This window comes from Diospyros lotus, chromosome 2, assembly GCF_014633365.1.
Source record: "Diospyros lotus cultivar Yz01 chromosome 2, ASM1463336v1, whole genome shotgun sequence".
Taxonomy (NCBI): domain Eukaryota; kingdom Viridiplantae; phylum Streptophyta; class Magnoliopsida; order Ericales; family Ebenaceae; genus Diospyros; species Diospyros lotus.
In genome coordinates, this window is record NC_068339.1 from 35,721,549 (window position 1) to 35,745,928 (window position 24,380).

The 24,380-nt window shown below is 37.1% G+C and overlaps 1 protein-coding gene across 6 annotated transcripts in view; it reads left to right on the forward strand.

The window, feature by feature from the left end:
- LOC127794269 (serine/threonine-protein kinase ATM) overlaps positions 1 to 24,380 on the forward strand; it is a 156,270-nt gene that overhangs the window by 18,253 nt on the left and 113,637 nt on the right. For 4 of the 6 annotated variants that reach the window (XM_052325239.1, XM_052325241.1, XM_052325242.1 and 1 more), the window contains exons 11-19: positions 931 to 987; positions 1,242 to 1,326; positions 3,802 to 3,876; positions 6,876 to 6,917; positions 7,061 to 7,131; positions 11,369 to 11,417; positions 23,245 to 23,316; positions 24,036 to 24,194; positions 24,281 to 24,373. In XM_052325239.1, coding sequence (XP_052181199.1) covers positions 931 to 987; positions 1,242 to 1,326; positions 3,802 to 3,876; positions 6,876 to 6,917; positions 7,061 to 7,131; positions 11,369 to 11,417; positions 23,245 to 23,316; positions 24,036 to 24,194; positions 24,281 to 24,373 — 703 coding nt within the window. The remainder of the gene's footprint in view (positions 1 to 930; positions 988 to 1,241; positions 1,327 to 3,801; positions 3,877 to 6,875; positions 6,918 to 7,060; positions 7,132 to 11,368; positions 11,418 to 23,244; positions 23,317 to 24,035; positions 24,195 to 24,280; positions 24,374 to 24,380) is intronic. The other 2 variants (XM_052325240.1, XM_052325244.1) reach the window with 1 other exon arrangement.

A 24,380-nucleotide genomic window follows, 5' to 3' on the forward strand; every position in this document is an offset into this window, starting at 1 on the left:
ATTGTCATCACCACCACCACCATCCTCTCTCTCTCTCTCTCTCTCTCTCTCTCTACACATTGTCTTTTACGTTGCTGACTGGTTTGTGTCATCAGACTTCCATTGTTACTGCTGTCGTTCCCCCAACTGCTTTTCCATATGGTGCAAGTTTCAGTGATCCTTGGCGTTTCAGTTAGTAATCTCTGGGATTTTCTTGAAGAGAAAAGTTGATTATGTCGGAAATCTATCTAAGAATCCTGAGTTGGATTCTTGATGAATTTTATTTTATTGGTTGTAGCTAGCAGAGGATTTGGTGGTAATGTTGAGATTGGACTGGCTGAGGGAGGTGTCGGTGATGTGGAACTTCACATTGTGGGAATGGAAGATGAAGAGCTAGAAGACGAAGAAGGTGAGGCAGCAATGAAGATGATGGAGAGCTATGTTGGCAAGCCATATCATCTTAATATTTTGCTCACCTGAAGTCCATGTCATTTCTTAGCTGCAGAATTAGATGGGAGGTGATGAAAGTAAAATTGAAGCAATCTAAAAAGTTTGATATGGCTATTGGAAAAATTGAAAACTCAGTAAAAGTTAAGTATTTTTTTCTGTAATTTGCCCTTGTGCAAAACTATGCCCTCTTTCCTGTTGATGTGATTTAAAATTATGTATCATGGTTAATTTATTCATAGAAAGCGTACTCATTAGCAGTTCAATAGTTACCAATGTGCACAAATGCATCCATGAACTACTTTGTTCACCCAAATTTAGAGTGACATGCATTTATAGTCTGACATTCTTGCAATTCAGGAGAATTTTGTTGGATGCTCTTGTGCCAAAGCAACAGGACAGTGGCACCACATATTATAAATTATACTACCTTTATTTATCCAAACGTTGTATAAAATGTTCAAATTTTCATTGTGGTATTGATGAATTGGGATGCTGTTGCAGAATAATTATTGATGCAAATGCTGGCCACACTTATGATTGTTTGCTGTGGGCTTTGCGGTACGCCGCTCTTGATCTGTATACAACTAATTGTTTTTAGTTAGTTTATAGGAGAAATTTTGCAAACTGAGATTAGATGATAATGCGCTTGTTCTTTTCTATGTCTAGATAAATCTTCCTTTTCCACTCTGTTCTTTCAGCATAAACTGTTTTATCACCTGACACTTTGATGTGTCATATTCGTACTTAATCTGACATTTTGACACTTCATTGGCTTCACATCCTTTATACCTATGAATCTGTTTGTGTTTAAGGAGCCTGCATCAACTGTCTTCAGTTCTGCTTGTTCCAGTTTCAAAAATAGAGATCTCACTGGGTTCATCCTTCAGTCCTTATGAGGTATCTAGCTTCATATCCTAATTATTCAAATGTATTCACGAAGGGTTTTAGGTATTATCTAGTTTGATGTTTGCTACAATGAAGGACATTACCAGGTTGTTCTTTGATTCATAAATAACTTTCTAGTGTATTTTTGAATGGTTTTGAATCTTACCAGTTTTCATCTTTTGCTATAATGAATAACCATTAACCTTTAGTAAACTGGTAATCTAATCATTAAACAACTTTCTGACCATGGATTAATATATGCAAGCCATCTCTCTATATTACTGGAGTAATAGCATCATATTTTGTGTTGCATTTGGTTAGGCTCAATTCTCTTGTTTAGTTTTATTTGCTTAATTAGATTTGCCTTCACTAAAAGGAGGCATATACAACTTTTTCTGAGCTTGGAAATGTTGATGTCTTATGTGGTAGGAATATGTCTATTTGTTTCATAACGTGCAGAAATATATCAGTTTAGCTTCTATTGCTCTGTTTTTACTTTTTATTAATTTTGAATTGCTTAAATTTGCCTCAAAATGTTTTGAACCACATTTGCATTTCCTGTCACATGCTCAGAATGCCTTTTTGATCTTCAATGGTGACTTTTGCCTTTTTTGGTTTGTGGAAGTGGAACTTTTAAATACTGGTGAGAGTAACTTAGCAGGATGAATATTTGAAAAATAAGCCCACAATCATCTGTGTTCCGTGGAGTTTCAAAGGTAGTTCTTTTGTTACCAACCGACCAAAAAGAATTTTATTGGTGTAAACTGCTTGCCTTTTTTATTGGTATGAAGATGTCAGCAATCAAGAATATAAGTAGTCCTTTCTTAATGTTAGTGGGTGGCTTCTGAATTATGGCTCTTGGTGTGTTGTCTAGAGGCTACTTGCAAAATCTCAAGGTTGAATCTGCTAAGACTTGTATGTCCATATTAAAGTTGGAATAAATTTGTTAGGTAATTTAAGCATGTAAGGCTTTTATGCTAAGCAAATTTTGATAAGCCTTCATGGCTGAATTATAAAGAGAGGTTATTGAGAGGGAAGATTTTGAGCCGCTGATTCTTAACATTGGGCTCAAAGGGTTTGGAGGTTTTTGATACAGAATATTAGATATTGGATGTATAGGCTCATCCACAACTGAAAAATGTTATATAGAATTGAGAGAAAAAGAAGAGAGGAAAATAGAAATTGGAGGGAAAAGAACTAATCAAATCTATTAAGCTAGGGTTACAAGTATTTATACCAAAACCCTAACTGCTATGAACAAGCTACCTATGCTAGGGGGTAGGTGCAAGGTACAACCAGCCCATACAGCACACCGAATACAAGCTAATATGAATTCTCAACATTCCCCCTCAACCAGGTACATACATATCATATGTGCCTAGGTTGGAACAAATATACTCAATCCTCAAACCTCAAAGAGCCTTAGTAAACAGGTTAGCCAGTTGATCCATAATCCCAACAAATGCTGTAGAAATCTCACCAGAAACCAAATTTTCTTGCACAAAGTGATAGTCCATTTCAATATGTTTGGTCATTTCATGAAAAATAGGATTAGAGACAATGTGGAGAGCAGCCTGATTGTCACACATAAGCTGCATATAACCCAAATCACCAGACTGCAGCTCCTTGAGATGTTGTTTCAGCCAAATCAGCTCACATTATACTCAGCTTTAGCACTAGACTTAGCAACAACATGCTGCTTTTTACTCGTCAAAGTAACCAAATTGCCTCCAACCAAACCACAATAACTAGAAGTGGATTGTCAATCGAATGGACAACCTGCCCAATCAGCATTTGCATAACTAGTCACCTGTGTATAACCTTCATCCTCAAATAATAAACCTTTACAAGGCAAACTCTTAATATATCACAAAATTCGCACTAAAGCCTGCCAATTACCATCAAAAGGAGAATTCAAAAATTGGCTAACCACACCAACAACAAATGCAATGTCTAGTCGAGTCATTGTAAGATAATTCAGCTTCTCAACCAATCTCTTATAACACCCTGAATCATGAATAGGCTCCCCTTGTTGAGGAACAAGCTTAGAATTAGGATCCATAGGCATATCAATCAATGGGCCTAGAATCCAACATGTCTGTCTAATACCATGAAAAATGATATACAGAATTGAGAGAAAAAGAAGAGAGGAAAAGAGAAATTGAAGGGAAAAGAACTAATCACATCTATTAGGCTATGGTTACAAGTATTTATACCATAAGACTGTAACTGCTATGTACAAGCTACCTATGCTAGGTGCAAGGAAACTAGTCTATACAGACACCTAATACAAGCTAATATAAATTCTCAACAACCACCAACCAACCAACCTAGCTTTCATGCTTTTCTTTGAGGTAACTTATGAAAGGAATTTGTTAGTTTGACAGAATAACTTCACTGTACTGTTTGGCGTAAGTTTAGAGTGGGCATTGTCCAGTATCTTCTGCTTAATGAGTACCACATTGACTGTTTGAAATGTTTCTGCAGCTAGACAGAGGTTGGCACACAATATGGAGCTGCCTAAGGCGTGGGTTATCCGTATTCAGTAATATCAGTTCTGTTGTAAGTCTGTCTTATGATTAATTGAGTAGTCAGCAGTTTTTATGCTGTCAATTTGACTGTATGTAGTAAATTGCTTGATTTTTCTTTTGATTGGGCTCCCTGCAATTAAATTCAATTTGGAATTATTTTATAGAGGGAGCCCCGTTTGTGTCAAGACACCATGTTCACATATTATTTACAATTTGAACATCTTCACAAGATTAATTAATTTTGTTTGACCAGATAGTTGGCCAATATTTGCTTACAGGGGTGGACTTGCTGTGAACTTCTACAGAATCTGTTGTGTTCACAATGGATAAGATCTTAATTGAATATAACAGAAGTCTGATGCCTTTATAACAAAATCCTGGTCATATTGATTATTTGTTTTTTAGAAAGTAGAAAATTTTATTTTATTTGTTTTTACTTGTCAATTTTTGTTGCCTGGCTTGGTAGCAACATCTGGCTTCTCTCTTGTCTCTTTCTTCTTCCAACATTCCCCCTCAAGCTGGAGAATAGATATTCATCATCCTCAGGTTGCCTCTAAGAGCTTCAAATCGTTGTTTCTGCATATCCTTGGTCAAAATATCTGTTTCTTGGTCTTCAGTAGGGACATAAGTAAGCCTTATGTCTCTTTTCTCTATCTCTTCCTTGACAAAATGTCTATTAATCCTTACTTGCTTCACTCAGTCATTGTGTACAGGATTGTTTGCTATATTTATAGCTGATTTCCTGTCACTATAAAGCAATTTAGGAGAATCCACAGGCATAGAAAGGTCTTTCATTAACCTTTCTATCCAAATCACTTCACAAATACACTGTGCTATGGCCCTGTATTTTGCCTCTGCACTGTTGTGAGCAACCACCTGCTACTTCTTGCTTCTCCATGTGACCAATTTCAAGTTCCCCCATAGCTGGGTACAATATCCTGATGTGGACAGCTTATGAAGGGAACTGGTGTCTGATTATGGGGACTGGTGTGCCATTAGCAATTTGGATTTGTTTAGTTGTCTTAAGGGGTTGGTAGGTAGAAAACAGATGGGAGTTAGGTGTCATATGGTCCGTAGCTTTGGAATCTAAGATCCAAATATCATTCCTATCAGTGTTTTTAAGGCTGGAAAAAATACAGAATGAGAGCAATTACCTAAGGGTTCTTGATGTGCCAAGGAACAACCTCCATCTTGTATAGTCTTCAAGAAGGATTTCAGCAGAGTGTGATCTGAACTCAAATCTTGTTCAAGCTTATCCATTGATCTATCCTCTTCTTGTCCCTTGTGAGATAAGTAGGAATGGGTTCGAGGCCTAGGAGTTGTGCGTGGGAATCCTCCTTTTTTGTTCAGGACAACATCTTTCCCATGGAGCTTGAAGCAAGTGTCTTCGGTACGACGAGGCTTTTGGTAATAGGAACACCAAAGTCCCTCTTTGTTGTTAGTCTTTCCTTGAGCACCTAACTTTCTTGATCTAGGTCATGACCCTTCCCCTTTATTTGACACCATGGCAGATCCATCGGTGTAGGCACCATGACGCATTACTGCCCTTTTGTTTTCCTCACTCTATACCATGGCAAACACCTCATTAAGTGAGGGTAGTTGCTCTCGGCCAAGCATCTGCACCCTCACTTGATTAAAAACAGAGTCAAGGCTAGCAAAAAATTCAACAATTCTATCCCGTTCAGTGATTCGATTAAGAGTTGTAGCATCAGCACTGCAAACCATCTTAATATTTTGGTATTGGTCTAATTCCAGCCATAATCCATTCATAAAATTGTAGTACTTCCTTACTGACATCCCCCCTTGTTTAGTACTACTTATTTTGGTTTTAACTTCATAGATGACTGATGCATCTTGCACTTTAGAGTAGGTTTGCTTAACTACCTCCCAATTCTCCTTAGCAAAACTTAGAAACATATAATTCCTACTTACCTCGGGTTTCATGGCATTCCATAGCCATGACATAACAAGGGGATCCTTGACATCCCATACCTGGAACCCTGGATCTGTCTCCTTTGGTGGAGGAGAGGAAAGGTGACCAAGTTTGCCTCGACCCTTGAGGAAGGTATGGACCAGCTGCGCCCATAGAAGGTAGTTCCTACTGTCCAAACGGTGGGAAAGTTGCATCCTTGGTAGCTCGCCTATTCTTGCTCCAATATCGGAACCAGCACCGGTACTAACCCCAGCCATTGGATCCACAGGAGCTGTTTCGCTGGTGGTCATGCAGGGGATGGTCTCTGAAACCTCTGACATGTTCACTCAATGGAACTTGATTGGTGGAAATTAAGGCCTAAGAGGGAAATAGGGAAAAGGGAAGTGAATTAGAGAGGAGGCAGGAGGAATCTAGAGGTGTGCAATGAAGGCACGACTTTAGGGTTTAGATGCAAGAAGAGGCTCTGATACCATGTAAAGAATAATGCTATTTTCATTTAATCCATAATGGTACATGGGTGGCCTCTCTTATAGAAGGGGCATGTACAACAAGATAGGAAACTAAAAAATAGGAAACTAGAGTATCTATACACAAAGGAAACAAAGCTATACACTTTAGGAAATCTAAGATATGTACACTCTTAGGAAGGTTTCCTAAGATGGGTTTAGGTAAGTCTCCGAAGATGGAACTTCCATCTTGTGATACACTGCCATATTCTCGTGAGCTAACAAATATCATTATAGTTTTATTGAAGGATAGAAAGTTATTGTGCGTGTTCTTAATTATTTCATGTAAGATCCCTGTTGATTACAACTTTTTGAGGAACTAAGTTGATATGTTACTTTTCATGGTTTCTTTTTTGGATATTGTTAAATGCTATTTCTTGGGATGGCTTGATTAGTTGGTTTACACTTACCTTGGTATCTATTTCCTTTGATGCAAACTGAACCTTTAATTTGTTCTGGAACTTTATTTAGAGGTTTGACTTGTTGAAACAGGTTACATCATCACATTTTTACATGTAAAATTAGTAAAGGTAGGTGGCTTATTGTTTAAGCTGCCACTACAATATAACATTCTTTTTGGTTTATGTGCAGGCCGATGCTGCTTTACTGCTTCTTCGAGATATAATTTCTAGCGTGAGCAGGCTATTCTTTCCCTTTGTCTTTTCTAATGCTAAGTATAAGCTATCATTGCTTTCTTATAAGTTTGTCTTGTTAGCACACTAGTTTTTCGCTGGTGCAACTCTGATTACCATAAATATTTATTACTTTTCTGTCAGGACTCTGTGAATGCATTTACTATACCTCAAGATATATGGGACCTTCGATTATTTAAGCGTTTGCCATCAGTGTAAGTTGAATTTCTGTTTACTTTCAGTGTAAGTTCATTTGAGTGCTTGCTTGTGTAATTAGGTTTTTGTATGCTCACATATGTGGATTATCAATATAGATATATTCACCAATGTATCATATATGCAAAATGAAATGAAATGCAAAGAAGATGAAGAAGAATTATCAAATCTTGAAATTTTTGCTGAAGATGCCTGCTTTGATTGTATCACCTCAATTTCAACAAAATATTTTAGTTGACTCAAATATGTGGTCTGAAATTGTTGTCGAAAATTTGCCTTCAACTCAATAATACAAACATCATCATCCCTTATGATATCATGAACATGCACTACCAGAAGAATGTGCCCGATGCAAAACCCGAAACAAAACTTGAAGACGAAAGTTGATTACTTAAACCAATATCGGTGATGAATGTCAAGAACCAAAACAACCTTCAATTACAACCTAAAGGACTATTTATAGGCAACTAATAGATGAAATTCTACCCTAAATAGGATTCCATAATCTCACTCTAATTAGGATTCTAATAGATCCTAATAACTAAAGGAAATAAAAGGAATTAGGAAACAAACTAAAAAAAAATTAAATACAGAAAATAAAATAAACAATATTGATTCCTAGACTCTACTCTTTTGTCCTACATTAGTGACCAAACTTAGAGCATTAAAAGACTGAATGATCAACATCGCTCCAAGTTAATCCAAACTCTAGGACAATTGAACTAAATTTACCAAACTAACCTTGGGGAGATTGTTTTAGCCTATATAAAGAATTTTGAAGGTGACACACCATCCTGGAATCTTCTTGAGCAATGAAATTAGGAGGTTGCTCCATATAAACCTCCTTTGATAAGTCACCATGAAAAAAGGCGTTCTTGATATCTAGTTGACAGAGAAGCTGGTGGAACATAGTAGCAAGTGACAAGAATAACCAAACAGAGATGATCTTAGCCAAAGAGGAGAATGTGGCTATCAGGAATCAGAGAATTAAGAGAGGAATTAGGAGAAAGCAGAGCAGCTGTGTGTACTGGAGTGTTATTTTTACAGGTGTGGAGTAGTAGAATTTTATTTTTTTACAGTTGGTTATTTCTTATAGTTATTTATTGCTGTAAATAACTGTTGGGATAGCAATTATATAAAGCTATGCCTCTATGTGCCGAGAATGATCAAGAAGTTATTTGAAGTTTCTCTCATTTTCTTTCATATACTTTCAAATATGCGGTAAGCTTACCTGTTAGTGAGAAACTCATGCAATGCAAAATACACACACAAACATGTGTCTAGATGTCCATGATATACAAAACGAACATGCGATACAATGACATAATTAGGTTAGCCACGAAATCATTTTGGCTATTCCCCTATGTGCTATGTCTTAGACTAAACATGATAACCTTGCCAGTATCAAGCTTACACTAGTGATCTAACAAGGTTCTAGCCAAGTTTCATGAATTTCTTGTAGTTAAAACTTAATATGAACAACAAAACAACAAGCAAGTTTGAACCATACGATGCATACGCACAAACTTCTCACCTCCCTTATGCTAGTCACAAGTGATCTCTTTCTTGCTTCCTCGAGTCTTGAATACACCTATTAAGAAGTATGTAACACCATATACATCATATTTTTTTAACTAGTATCACTAACTAGTAACTTACTTTCACTTTCAAGTCACGTACTGTCACAACCACAAGGATCCCCATGGCTATAATTGTGATTATAATAGTAGTAAGCTTACATGCATTATACAATAATTGTAATTTTCTTTCCCTTTTCTATTATAGATGCTTGTCCTTAGCTATAGGCAATTATGCTTATTGTTGTTATGCACATGGTTGCATGTGGGAGGTTGTTAGGCTATATATAAGTCACGACTGAGGATGGGAATGGGAAGGCATGTTTGAATGGATGAATGAATTCTCTCATTTCCCTATCTTGAATTCTCTCTCAATCTCCCCCCATTTCCGTCTGCTCTCTCTCTAATATCTCCCTTTCTCTGTCCGATCTGCAGCTTTCCCTCATTTCTATCTATTATCTCCCCCATTTCTGTCCAATTCCCCCCTCCAATCATTCTGTTCTTGATCCTAATCCCCTCTGATTCTTCCGATTTCTAATTCAAACCCTAGGCTAAACCCTAGGTACATGACACGTACTTAGACTTAATTTTTGTTTCCAAATCACTTTGACATGCTTAATCAAGCTTAAACCATCCTTTAAAGTACTAGATCATCAAAGTACTTAAAGTAGCCGAGTCTTAACCTTTCTTAACTGAGGCTTGAATAGCCCCTTTGTAGTTTGTTTCAAGCTTCAATCCGACAAGCAATCTAAAACAGCATTCAAGCAACAAGCTTCAAGATTAAACCCTTACATGTGCTTAACCCTCTCTTTAAGTCGACCGCTTTTTCACTAAGGCACTTTCATACACTTGTAAGTTCAAATCCAAACTTCTAGTACCTTAATAGTATCATCTAAGCCATAAAATTAACAAAGGAATACAAATTACCTTGAGTGAATCACACCCTTAGGTTGAGTTGTTATGCCTAGGCCAAAGGGTAAGGCTTAGTTTCCTTGCTTTTGGGTGCTTTTTCTTGCTTCTCCTCACATCAATCTAGCTTCGTCATGTCCCTAGAGCATGTTTTAGCAGTAGGTTAACTTAAAAACAAGGTAGCATCTAAGCCTTTTGCTTGTACTTAAAAGTAACCTGATCTTTAAAACTCAACCATCTAGCAGATGCAAGGTAGGCTTCTCTAGGGCTTAATCAAGTTATTTAAACAAGAAAAACATCAAATGAAGGAAACTGGCTCACCTTAATCCTATAACTTTTGGGTTCTTCTATGTGTGAAGCTTCCTTTTTTTTTTATCTTTTCTTCTTTTCTTTGATATTCTTTGCTTGATCTTCTTGTTGTCGATTCACTTCACAAACTTTCAAAAATTCACAAGAGAAACTTTTAATTTCTCTTCTTTAACTCTTGGCCGTGTGAGAAGCAAAATGGCCAAATTGGTGTCTCTCCCCCTTTGTATGGTGGAAGCTAGACTTAATTGTTAAGTCTTGATAGCCAGTGGAAGATCGACTTTAAAAATGCATTTCTTGGACTAAACAAGCCCTGAATTTTGCTAGCTTAATGACTAAGGAAGAAGTTAATGGACTCTCCACTCAGTCCATTTTTGAGCCAAGCACGCCCTAAGTCCTTCTCTTAATGGCTAAGTAAAGCCTTGTGGGGTCTCCACTAATTTGATGTAGTTTCCAACCAAAAGCTTCTTGACTAGCTTTATTTAATTATCCTTGAACAACTCATCCTAGGTGACTTGGGAAAATTAATTAGTGATCCTTCCACTAATCACCCCTGGTAGGCCTCGGTTTCACTTAAAATTGGCCTTTAAATAATTTTCCCGACAATTGCTAGGTTAGCTTGACTAGGTATGTATTGTGGCCCTACGCTGGTCCTCTGTCACCTAAAACCAACAAGAGGTTATTTGTCATACCTAACCTAGTCACCTTTAGGGTTTTGTGGGTTCTTCTGATGTTGTTTTTGGAAATTTATCTATCAATTTGGAATTTATGGTGTTCAGTTTCCATTTCTGTTTCCTGATCTGTTCCAATCATGTCCTCAGGATTTTCTCAGCATTCTTATTAACACCCTAACTTCATTTTTGGACCTCCATGTCCCAAGGTATTCCTTGTGAGTGAACTACCGGATTCGATTCTCTGGCTGCTTAATTCTTCAGACCTAAGCAGTTAAGTCCTTGTGACCTACAAATATTCGCCATATACTGCTGGGTTTAACAACACATTTTTTGGAAATATGTCAAGACTACTAATTTCATATCATCTATTAACTTCTCAAAAAAGTTTTTACAGAATGCAGGGGTGACCATATATCATGTCCTATGTTAATATTAAATTACCAATCTCACTATTTAGAGATGATCTTTTACATGCATGGTTATATAGATAAATATGTGTTGTTCTGCATTTAACTTCGGATTTTCTTTTCTTTTTCGGTTGAATGGTGGTCAATAATCCTAGATGAAAGTTGGATACTCAGATTCCTAAGCTAAACTGGCCTGCGCCTTTGTAACTCAAGAACATTGAATTCAATATCTCATACTATCCATGTTGTGGTTTTTCTTATTAATTGTTTAACTTTTTTGTTTCATCTGTCTTATCTTGTGAAATCTCTTGATCCATGTATTTTAAGAGGACAGTCTGATTTAATGGTTTTTATCCTGTGCAGGTCGATCTTGTGCTTAATTTCATGTTATTTTTCAAGAAGAGGTTCTCAAGTAAGTTAAGCTAGCCGTTTCATTTCTGTTTTGTGATGATATCATATGTTTACAGTTTGCTTGAGAATCATATAGCTATTTTCTGTTCAAGCATGTTTAATAAATAGTAGATTAGAAACGTGACACTGGCTCTGATATTTTAGTTTGAAAATTTCCAATAATTTCCACCCTAGCTTTCACAGTGTCTTTTTACAGTTTCTTTAAGGCAATAAAATATTGGTTTCATCTGTCTTATCTTGTACACATTATGATAATGAAATATATAGCTGATTCAAATAGGTTAACACAAGCTAGCGATTTGAAAGTTGCTTTCATTTATTACCTTTTGTGGAGAAAAATAAAGTCTTTCTTATTTTCTGAATGTGTTGTACATAGACTATTTATACACAATGGTCTACCTAATTAAGGAGATTCCACCTCTCCATCAATTTCTAAAAGTCTGGGATTCCTAAGAATTAAGAATCAACTGCTCTAAATAGTAAATATATAATTTTCTACCTGCACATAGCTACTCTATAAATAAAAAATAAGCTTACAGATCTACGACACTTCCTCTCAAATTGGTGAATAGATGTTTTCCATTCCTAGCTTTCTTGTAATCTCTCGAAATCATGAAGTAGGTAGTTCCTTAGTTAGAATATCTCCTAGCTGATCACTTTATGGCATGTAAGGAGTGCTGATCAGGCCACTGTCCAGCTTTTCTTTTATGAAGTGTCTATCCACTTTGACATGTTTAGTGCTTTCATGTAGCTCTAAGTTATGTGCAATATTGATGGCAGATTTATTATCACAGTAGAGTTTCATAGGCCCTTCCCTTTTGACTTTAAGATCATTCAGGATTATCTTCAGCCATAGAAGTTCACAAACTCCTTGTGCCATAGCCCTAAATTCAGCCTTAACACTTGATATTGCAACCACGATCTGTTTCTTACTCTTCCATGTCACTAGATTGCCTCCAAGGAAGGTACAGTAGCCTGGCGTGGATCTTCTATCTACCGTAGACCCGTTATCGTTTGCATCTATATAAGCTTCTAAATTAAGCTCCTTATTCTTCTTGAACAAGATCAGTCTTCTTGGTATGGCCTTAAGGTAGTGTAGAATCCCGTGACAGCTAAGTGTTTTTCCTTTAGATCATGCATGGATTGGCTTACTATGCTCACAATATGAGATATATCCAGAACGGTGTGGGACAAATAAATCAATCTCCCTACCAACCTCTGTTATCTTCTACTACACTATTATCTTCTTTTTCACTCACCTATGATTAGGGTCAATTGGTGTGCTAGCTGCCTTGCAACCAAGTGTTCCATTTTCCTCGAGGAGATCCAATACATATTTCTGTTGAGAAACAAAGATGCCTTCTTTGGAGTATTGCACTCAATACTCAAGAAGTACTTCAATTTTCCAAGTTCCTTAATCTCAAAATTCTTTAGCTAGGAATTTTCGAAGGGAGTCCCTTTTTGTTTGGGTCATTTCCTATTACAATAATGTCATCCACATGTACAAGTAAGGCTGTGACTTCCCAATGGCTGAATGTTTTATACAGAGAGTACAATCCCCCTAACTGTTTATACCCCTTTGCTAGCATAACTTTTGTGAATCTCCCAAACCATGCTCTGGTGGATTACTTCAAGCCATATAGCGTTTTCTTCAACCCGCATACTTTATTACTACTAAAATTCTCTTCAAATTGAGGGGGAGGTTCCATGAATACCTCATCTTCTAAGTCACAATGCAAAGCATTCTTAACATCAAATTTCTGTAAACACCAAGAAAAATTAGCAACTAAAGACAGTAACACACGCACTGTATTTATCTTTGTTATAAGGGAAAAAGTCTCTTGATAATCTACCCCAAAAGTTTATGTATACTCTTTTGCAACCAGCCTAGCTTTGTATCTCTCCAAGGACAAATCAGTCTTATAGTTTATGGTAAATACCCATTTACACCCTACTGGTTTCTTCACTCTGGGTAAACTAACAATCTTCCATGTTTTATTTTTGTCTAGTGCATTCATTTTCTCTCTCATGGCTTGTACCTAATTATTATCTTGAAGTGCCTCTTGTAGCGTTTGGGGAATGCCAATAGAATTTAGGGTAGTGAGGAAGCTCTTGTGTTGTGGAGATAATCTGTGAAAGGATACAAAGTGAAAAATTGGGTGTTGGGTGCGTTTCTTGATTACTTTTCTGACAGCAATTGACAAATCCATGTTAGGGAAATCATGAGAAATAGGTTCATTATCAACAAAGGAAGGTGAAGAGATGGGTTCAGACCTGGTTCGGATTCATGGATCTACACAGGTCTGGAAATAGGTACTCTCTTCCTTGAATAGACCTGGAGTGGTGTAGTGGACTTCAGACCAAGTTATTGCCTTTCCAACTTAGTTTACGTGGAGAATTAAAATGAAATCAGTGGCATTATCAGGAAGTTACATCCGAGATAATGCTCCTAATGCTCCGATCTTACCAGGGCATGGTATTGCCCACTGGATAGAAGGATCCTCAAAATTCGAGGCTGATCTAGCAATTGTAGGAGAGAATGCGATGGAAAGGAGGCAAGGAGTTTAGGCTGTTCATAATTAGCTTGGCTTCTGAATGCCAAAATTAGAAATTCCCTTATTTGATGGATTAAACCCAAGGTGGTGGGTATGTTGGTGTGAGTGGATGTTTAGTGTGTATAACATACCTAAACAACAAAGGGTTACCCTTGCTGTCGCCTATCTCAACAATGCTAGAGATGCATGGTTCTAAGGATGGGCAATAGATAAGGAGAATTGCCGTTGGTTTGAATTTTGGAGGATTTATGCGAATGGTTCGAGGATTGGAATATGATGGATGTTGTGTAGGAGTTCAATAAACTAAGGCAGGAAGGGATAGTCCAATCTTATCAACTGAGGTTCAAAGAACTCAAGTCACTCTTGTTGATTTTGAACCCACACTTAACGGAAGGGTACTTCTTCTCTAGCCTTGATTGGCTTGAGTGAAGAGCTTAGACCCACCATGAAGATGTTACAACCTCAGACTATAAAACAAGTTGCCGAATGTGCGAGACTATTGGAGTTGTCAGTAGAGGTTTTGGTGAAAAACAAAGATGGTAGATGAAGGGAATTAATTTTGGGGTCAATCGAGAAATAGGGGATTTAGCATAGAGGGTGGAAGGAATGCTCAGGGTATGAAGGGGATAAGCAACTCGATCGCTATCATACCTACCTCAATCATTTATGGGAGAATCATGGAACAAAGGAGGTAGGTAGGCTTGTGTTTCAGATGTGGGGACATGTATGCTCTTGGGCATCAATGCTAGAGACAACTTTTGTTATTGGAAGGAGAAGAAGAAACAAAGGTAGTGAGGCCATGGATGAAGGGGTTAATATTCCTGCAGAATTTGAAGGGGACGAGAATGTGGAGATTTCACTACATGCTTTAAGGGGACCAACCAACAAGAAGATCATTAAAGTTGAGGGGAAGGCTTAGGATTGCAGACTAATGAATCTAATTGATAGTGGAAGCACTAACAGCCTTCTAGACGGAAATATTGACAAGGAGCCCCGTTGACACAAGTTCTGGTGCGTTGGTCCAACCTACATCCAGAAAACAACACGTGAGAATATCTTCTAGACCTCTTTTCTCAGTTTCCAAAAGTGGTAGGGCTGCTCTAAATTTCTTGAGGATAAGAAATGTCCTAAGGGGGGAGGGAATTGTCACAGAAATAGTGTTGTGAGTTGTAATTGGCGGGAAATTTAGTTGGGCAATTGTAGCCTACTTCAAATACATGTACTTTTTGAATTTTGGCAGCCAATTGGTGCCTTCTTCCGAGCTTGGATTAGTATAAATAGTAACTGATCCCGCTCCAAAAGATCATCTTGGAATATATTGATCTCATTTCTCCTGCCTGATTCTCTCTCTCCCCTTCCCTCATTCCTTTGTTATTCTCCCTCCTTCCTCAATTCTCCTTGCTACAAAGGAGAATTCCCCATTGTTAGATCCAACTTTGATAGAATTGTAGAGAGAGAAGACTGAATTCAGATTATCATTTCAACTATGTCTAATCCTCTAGGTTTTAGCCTATTTATAGGCTTTCTAGGCTTTCAATTATTAGGGCAATTGAAAGGTACAATTGCTAAAATGCAACAAGGTATGACCTATTACAATACATCTAATACATAATTACTAATATATCCTTGTATATCCATGTGGTTGTGACAATCCTCTCTCCTTGAGATATTTCTTGTCTGTAAGAAATTATGGCAACAATCATTGTTTTCTTCATCCAATTCCTGCCTTCACCATCTGGTTCATCCTCCTCTTTTTCCTTTCTTTCTTTCTCCTTTTAAGCCTTTTCCTCTTTTCTCTTATGTTCTTTTTCTTTTGCTTTTATTGCAAATATAAAATGTCGACCTTGAAGATCTCCATGTCAAGGTTCTCTTCTCCAATTGATTTATAAATTCCAGTAATTGCCATGACCTTCATACATAAATTATGCCAGTGAGTTAGAGCAATAAGGATTCCGGCAACAACTTTCTCTTCCATCATCTTTCAAACTGTATGGCAATTCTTCTGTTTAGTCCCCATGTAAGTGCGTAGAGATCATGGCTGAGTCTTGTACTATTTGGGAAATGAACATAATTGTTCTTCTACTCTCCTTGGTGTGGATTATTGTGGAAGTCCAGTTAAGAAAGGGTAAAGTCTCTACTACATGTTCATTTCCTCTGTGATAATGTAATACCATCTCTCGATTGTCGAGGTTTAGATCCGTGGTGGGAGGATGTTTAGTGGAAAGAGTGAGTCAACAAGGGTCGGCTAAGTCGGTTGGTTGGCTCTGGTAGCAAGTCGGCGTCGGTTGGTTGGCTCCGGTAGCAAGGCGAGGATAATGATGGTAAGTGAGGAGGAGGATTTGTGGAAGAAGAGATAGGCAAATCCTCTAAAGGCAAGGAAGGAGAATAAAAGGGAATGGACAAAACCTGATCTATGCTTTGGAAGTTGGGTTGAGCAATTGAAAAGAAAGATTGTTGTTTAAAGAAAGTGACATTAGCAGAAATGATGTATTTGTTGAACTTGGAGAATAATATTTGTAGCCCTTCTGTAATCGAAAATAGCCCAGGAAGATACATTTAAGAGCCTTAGCAGTGAGCTTGTTCTATCCAGGAGTTAGACAATGCACAAAACAAACACAACCAAAGGCATGAAGAGAAAGGAAATAGAGTGGCTAAGTAGGAAACAAAATACGATGAGGGATTTAATCTTGTAGAATAGAAGAGGGCATGCAATTAATAAGATAATAGGCAGTAAGAACTACGTCACACCAGAATTTAGAAGGAAGATTATAATGCAATAATAGAGTTCGAGCAATCTTAATCGAACGACAATTTTTCCTTTCAGCTACTCCATTATGTTGTGGAGTGTATGGACAAGATGATTGGTGTAAAATGCCCTGAGTAGCCATAAATGTTGTAAATTATGATGAGAAATATTCTGGAGAATTGTCACTACACAAGGCACAAATAATTTTGCCTAACCGAGTCTTTATTTCAGCATAATGTTTGAAATATGGAAAACAACTTTGAACGATTTTTTATTAAAATCCAAGTGCAACGAGAATAGTCGTCAGTAAAGGTAACCAAATAAGAAAAGCCCAAAGTAGAGTTAACATGACTAGGACCTCATACATCTATGTGAATAAGAGAAAAAGGTGGCTTAGTTTGACTGGGGACTCTAGGGGTCGATTGGGGACTCTAAGGGGAAAATGACTATGAGTGTGTTTTCCTTGTTAACGGGATTCACAATCTAAAATAGATACAAAGGATAAACTTGGAACCAATTTCTTGAGTTTAGACTCGAGTGACTAAGGCAATGATGGAGGAGTTTGGGAGAGGTGATGCTGGTGCAGGCTATCGGTGAACTAGGTGCAGGAAGATCGTATTGACCCCGCGTCTCATGCTCGATGGCAATCGTTCGCCTAGTACCTCGGTCCTATACATAGATAGAGTTATGAGTGAAGGTGACTGAGCAGTTAAGGTTTTTAGTGAGCTGGCTAACAGATATTAAATTAGAAGGACTACTGGGAACATATAAAAGAGAATTCAAAGATAAAGATGAGTTGGGTGTGTTTTGGCCTATCCCTTTAAATATAGTGGTAAGTGAGGAGAAAGTATCAAAATTGGTAAGTGAGGAGAAAAGAAGTTTATTACTACACATATGGTTAGTGGTGCTAGAATCTATAATCCAAAGACCAAGAGATTAACCTTTAGCGATGTAAGCAACTGGGTTACTAGTTTGAGATTGTTGTGCGGCTTGGAATTTCAGGAAGGCATTATAATCAGCTGCAAACATAGGTATCAATTGTGAACTTGGTGGAGATGGGGCAAAACTAGGATCACTCTAAAACGTATTAGTTGCATTGGTAGGTGATGTAGGCGGAGCAGTTGGGCGATCATGTTTCTTCCAACATTTTTCTTTAAGATGACCCATTTTCTTGCAAAAGGTGCAATGTGGACATCGACGACCATTATTACATCCCCTGTTTCCTCCTGAGTTGGAAGCATGAGATACAAGAGTTGAAGATTTGAATGGAGGGCGGTAGTAGACGGAGAGGACACATTGTATGTACCTACTATGTTTAACAACCTTTTGAAACAATTCTTCATGGTAGGATTAGTGGAGTTGGTCAGGATTTGATGTCTGACTGTGTCAAATTTAGGTTTCAGTCCAGGGAGAGCAATAACTATGAAAAATTTCTCTCTTTGTGCAATTTGTTCAGCCCGGGTCATAGTAAGAGGGAGAAGAGCATGAAATTCCTGCATGACTTCTTGAACTTGCCCTAGATACGATTTGATGGAGGTCTGTTGCTTGAGGTTCTTGATATTGGAAACCACGGATACAAGCGTTGGATATAATTGATATAGCATCTTCAGCTTGTTTCCATACTTTAGGATAAGTTTCAAAGGAGCGAAAGAGCTACAAGATTGACGGATCAATGGATTGCCATAGCATATTGCACAACTAGGCATCAACTTGTTCTCATTTAGCCCAGTTGGCTGCTGGCATGTTTTCAGCCTTTATGGTAAGATGATCGGCTTGGCCTTGTCCTTTGAACCACAATTTGATATAGGTTGCCCATGAGAGATAGTTGGCAAATCATATCAATTTGATAGTGGTGATGTTGGGTGTCCCAAGGTTAGAGACGATCAAGGTTTGAGAGTTAGAGGAGGCTTCAGGTGCTGAAACGGGAGCACCTGGGGCCGAGATGGTGTCATTGAGGTTAGACATGGTGAAATTTTAGAGTAAGGATATTGGGAACAGTGTTTCGGGTAGGAGAAGGTTTTGCAACATGCTATTGGAGGACGATGGTGAGGGATTTGACAAAGGAAATAGGCTAAGGGGGTGCAGGAGGTCCGATCTATGGTGGTTGGAGGCAGGATGATGACAAACACTCCTACACATGCTAGCGCGTGGAGGCGGAAGTAGATTGTGTGCAGTGGCGCATGGGTGTGTGTGCTTTCACTGGTGATGGCGCAACACTGGGGTAGGCTAATTGGAGGTGTTTGGAGGTGATGGTGTGGTTGATTTTTGGAAAAGGCATAGAAAAAAGTGCTAACAGGCTAGGTCAGCTGTGGGTAGAGAGAGAAAGAGCGGGGTAGAGGGAGAAACTATAGGGTTTGAGTGTTGCTGGAGATAGAGACATAGTGGGAGACTTTAGGGTTTTCTCAATACTGTTTTGATGTCATGTGAGAGTGAGTGAGAGAGAAAACTTGAAAGATTAGCTTTCAAATCTATTATTTATAGGCTAATTACAATGACTGAGGCATAAAATTATCGAGACCAATTAACCTAATTACCTGCTAATTACTTGTTAACTATATACACATTCTATACATTCTACATGTCTAAATACATTGGAGGAAATAAATCATAATAAATCTAACATACATTTTCAGGCAAAAAGAAAAATTGGAAAATTGGAAGGAGGGTTTGGCTACGAAGGCCGATAATCAAAATGAAGGCTGAGGGATTTACTAGGGTTCAGCAATGAAGACTGTAGATGATCAGGAAAAAAAGATTCCCAGAGATCAAAATGCTCTGTCACCATGTGGAGAAAAATAAACTCTTTGTTATTTTCTGAATGTGCTGTACATAGACAATATTTATACACTAAGATCCCCCTAATTAAGGAGATTCCACTTCTATATCAATTCCTAATAATCTGAGATTCCTTAGAATCAAGAATCAACTAATCTAAACAGTAAATGTACAATTTCCTAGCTTTACATGACTATTCTATAAATAGAAAATAAATTGACAGATGTACAACACCTCATCTGTTAGTTGCACTTGCACTCCTGAACTAACACTTATTTTCACTTGGCACCCATCCAGCAACATAGATTTGCGCCCAGAATAGTGTTTACTTGTACTATTCTCCCATTCACTTAAGTATCATTAGCTTAAGGGGATGGAATTTTGTGATGATGTTGAATATGGTTGGCCAACATTGATTTAATGCTAATAGGCTATTTAGTGTTGTGGATTTGACTTAAACTTGGATTCAATCTGATCTAGATATGATAAGGTAATGATTTAGTTCTGATTCATTTATATTTGAATAGAATGTCACAGATTCTGCGTGGATCTCACAGGTTCACAATTTAATCCAAATCATGCTATAACTATCATATACCTGACCCATTAACCTGATTTGACGGCCCTTTTTTGCAATTAGAGTAATACATTATGGACAAAATTTTTGAAGTCCATTTAAAATGGTGTGGGTTTCATATCCATACATCTAGAATGAAAAGCCTCACTAAAATCACCACTCCATTTCTTTTGACATAAAATGATTTTTGGTAAAATATTTTAAGGATTGGGTCATGGAACATAGCAAGATTAAGATGCAAAGCTATGGAAGTGGTAGATGTGATGATTAAAAAAAAGATTAATATTATGTGCCTTCAAAAGATGAGATGGGTAGAGAAAAAAGCAAAAACTTTATCAAAATCTGGATATAAAATATGGTACACAGGAAATGATCGAGCGAAAAATGGAGTGGGGATTATTATGGATAAAAGCTTAGTAGATGAGGTAGTGGATGTAAAGAGAATAGTGGATAAGATTATTATGGTGAAGGTTGGTCTAGGAAGAATGACTATGAATAACTTTAGTACATATGCACCACAAGCGAGGTTATGTGAGGAGATAAAATCAAAATTCTGGGAGGACCTAGAGGGACTCATACAAATGATACCAAAAGTAGAGAAAGTGATTATAGGAGGTGACTTAAATGGTCACGTGGGTAGAGACATAAACGACTATAGAGAGGTAAATGGAGGGTATGGATTTGGGAAAATTAATAATGAGGGTAAGTCTATTCTAGATTTTGCTATGGCATATGGGCTCATCATAATCAATACTAGGTTCAAAAAATGGGACAAACATTTAATCACATATAAAAATGTCACATCAAGCACTCAAATAGATTGCTTCCTCATGAGACAAGAGGATCAGTTATGTTGTAGGGATTGTAAGGTGAAAATGGGGGAGACAAATGGTAGAGTCCCAAACCTTAAGGAGTCTTGGCGGTGGAATGAAGAGGTACAATTGGAAATTACAAATAAGAAAACTTGCTATAAGGCTATATATCAGTGCAATAATGAAGAAAACCTAAAAAATTATAAAGAAGCGAAAAAGGCAGCAAAAAGAGCTATTAGTGAAGCAAGGTCAAAAGCATATGAGAATCTATATAAACGACTTGATACAAAAGATGGAGAAAGAGATATATATAAATTAGCTAAACCGAGAGAAAGAAAAACAAGGGATCTAAACCAAGTGAAATGTATAAAAGATGAAAACCAAAATGTGTTAGTGAATGAGGGAGCGATTAAGGAGAGATGGAAGGAGTATTTCACAACATTATTTAATGATGGTGGGAACACAAGAGTTAGGTTGTGACATCTAAGTAACTCCGAAGGAAACGTGAGTTATACATTTTATCGACGCATAAGTTCAAAAAAAATAAGACAAGTATTAAAAAAGATGAAAAATCATAAGGCGGTGGGACCAAATAATATATCAATAGAAGCATGGAAATGCTTGGGAGAAGAGGGCATCTCTTGGCTAACGAAATTATTTAACACGATCATTAAATAAAAAAAAATGCCAGATGAGTGGAGGAAGAGTACTTTGGTTCCTATATATACAAGAACAAAAGAGATGTTCAAAACTGTGAAAATTACAGAGGAATTAAGTTAATGAGCCATACCATGAAACTCTAGGAGAGAATAATAGAGTAGGGGCTTAGAAAAGAAACTGATGTCTTGGAAAATTAGTTTGGTTTCATGCCTGCTAGGTCAACAATGGAAGCTATATACCTACTGAGGCGCCTAATGAACAGGATTGCATATGGTATTTATAGATCTAGAAAAGGCCTATGATAGATTCCCTAGAGAAGTATTATACAAAACTTTGTTATTTAATTTTTAGTTTTGGGATTGAAACTAAAACATAATGGTAGAGAAGAGTCACAATTCTACACACACAAACATTGTCAAGTTATCTAGTGTTTGGCTTTCTAAGCATAAAATATTTTTTAATTAAATATGATGATTTTTTACATAGAAGATTCTTTTTGTAAAATATTTTTTAAGCACAAAAATCTTTAAAAGTAATATATGAAAATATTTTTTCTACGTCTATATCATACACAGAAATGTAAAACTATTATTTATATACATTTGACAGTATATAGCAATAATGTCAATAGCACATTATTTTTGTGAATTTTATTAAAAAATCCATAAAATATTGACTTCAAAAAGAAAAAACTGCTAAAAAAGCAGGGCTGCTGTTTTGTCAAAAAGAAATGAATGGTGTCAAATATGTAAGAACAGCGTTCCAACTTTCTATTGGGGGTGATAATGGATTCAAAATTTTAAATTACTGCTAATAAACAAAAATAAAATCTTGTAAAATATTTGAAACTCAATATTGAAATTTAGGAGCATGAGACCTTGTTTTAGTTTTTTGCAAGGTGCATTTGGTTACAAAGGTATTTTTATAGTATATTGTTTATATTATGTATCCAGTTTGATATCTAATCTATTCAGGTTGATCTAGATATGACGCAATTATGAATTGGATCTGTCAGAGTGGTCTATGTTGGACCTGGATTAGGCCTGTATCTTAATGGACTGGATTTATGGGTTGGATTTGGCCATGGCCAGAGAAGGGATGAAGGCAGGGGTTGGTGATTATGAACCTGAACATAGGAAAGGAGATAGAAAAACAGTGGCAGGAGGGATGGGGTGGGTGAGAAGATGCACTGGTTCTTAAGAAATCCTCTTAGACTAATCCTAGCTATCCTAGCAGCTATAAATTTGGTACCCAGCATTTATGGATGTACGTGGGGTGCTGATGTTGGCTTGTGTGGGCTGTGAAACATGTTTTACCAATGCCAGATTTTGTGAGCGCTGATGATAGTTCCATTTGGGATTTTGTGCAGAGCATGAGTATTCATGTTACTCTTCTGAGTGGTGAAGATGGTGGTTTTCTCATTGATGTTGTTATTATATAGAGAATCAATCTCTTATGAAGTGTATTTTACATTATTATGTGTTTGCATGAATATTCTACTAAATCATCCTTCAACTTGCCTCATCATGTCTTGTTTACCCTGTCATAAGTTTGGTGGCTGGATTTTTCTGATCTCTTTTCTGGGACCATTCCTACAGAGTTGTAACTAGATAAGTAACATATATTCAAAATGGCCTTTTTAAATTTTAAGTATATGTACGATGGAACTCATGTGCATTATGTGCATCTTTCTCTGTCTGCAGGGTGACCTTCGTGACAGTTTACATCTCAGACAGAATCTCTTGAGGGCAGTTCTGGCTTTAGTTAACTGGCAGGTTTGCTTGTTTATCTTTCAACAGAAGCAGTTGTCTTTCTAGAATTTTCATGAGCTTTTTGTCAGATGTCTGTACTTTATCTGATTAAATATTTCTTAGCCTTTTTATATAGTTACATTTTTTTCCTGATAAGTAGATTGTGAAAATACACCATGCAAGGAAACTACGGTAAACAACGTGGCAATAAGGACCCTGTATATTGGGATACACTCTCACTTATGAAGAAAAAAGAGAACCCCGGCAATTGATTCTTTCATGTGTTTGTGGTTTGCTTAAAACTAGGCCTAGGAGATATAAGGTTACATTCACTGGCTGTGTTGTGTGATTTACTGATTGAAGAGAGACTTTGAGAATATGGTATTTTACCTGTTTTCTATCTTTTCAGTATCATATCATTGGGGTAGTTGTAAAGGGAAAAGACTATTACGTACCCGTGAGATAGGGTGAGCCAACTAAACTAAAGCCCCTTTGTTCCCTTTGGAGTCTGTCCCTTGTACATGCATGATTTGGTTCAAATTTTCATCAGTGATCATAGACTTTTATTCGATAAGTTTTAAGCCATTACCATGCAGGTTGTTCCTAATGTAAGGGTATATTATATTTCATTTTCTTTGATGTTTCTTTCTAGTTTAATAATATTATATTCATAGAATTTCATATTATTCTGTTCTATGAGGTTCTGCAATTGTTTTTCTTTTAAGTGGTTCTTGCTTATGCAGGATCGCTTGATGTTGAATGAGCACATTGTTTTGTTACTGCCAGCAGCTGTGTATGCTCTTTGTGATGGGTGTGTTCCTTTACCACTTGACGATGGCAAAGGATTTTCCCAATATAATTCATCTATGGATGTCCTTGAATCAATGGAGGAATGGGTTAAGGTAGCTTTTGAAAAATTTTCTCTGCTTATTATTGAATATCTTTGGAAAGATTGTTTTGGCTGATGAACTGAATCCGTTGTGGTTAGAGGGAGGATTGTGAGAATGGAAATCTGCAAAAATTTTTTGAATGCTCTGTAGATGTCCTGGCAAAAATTGATCATGGATCTGGTCCTGAGGTGGTACATT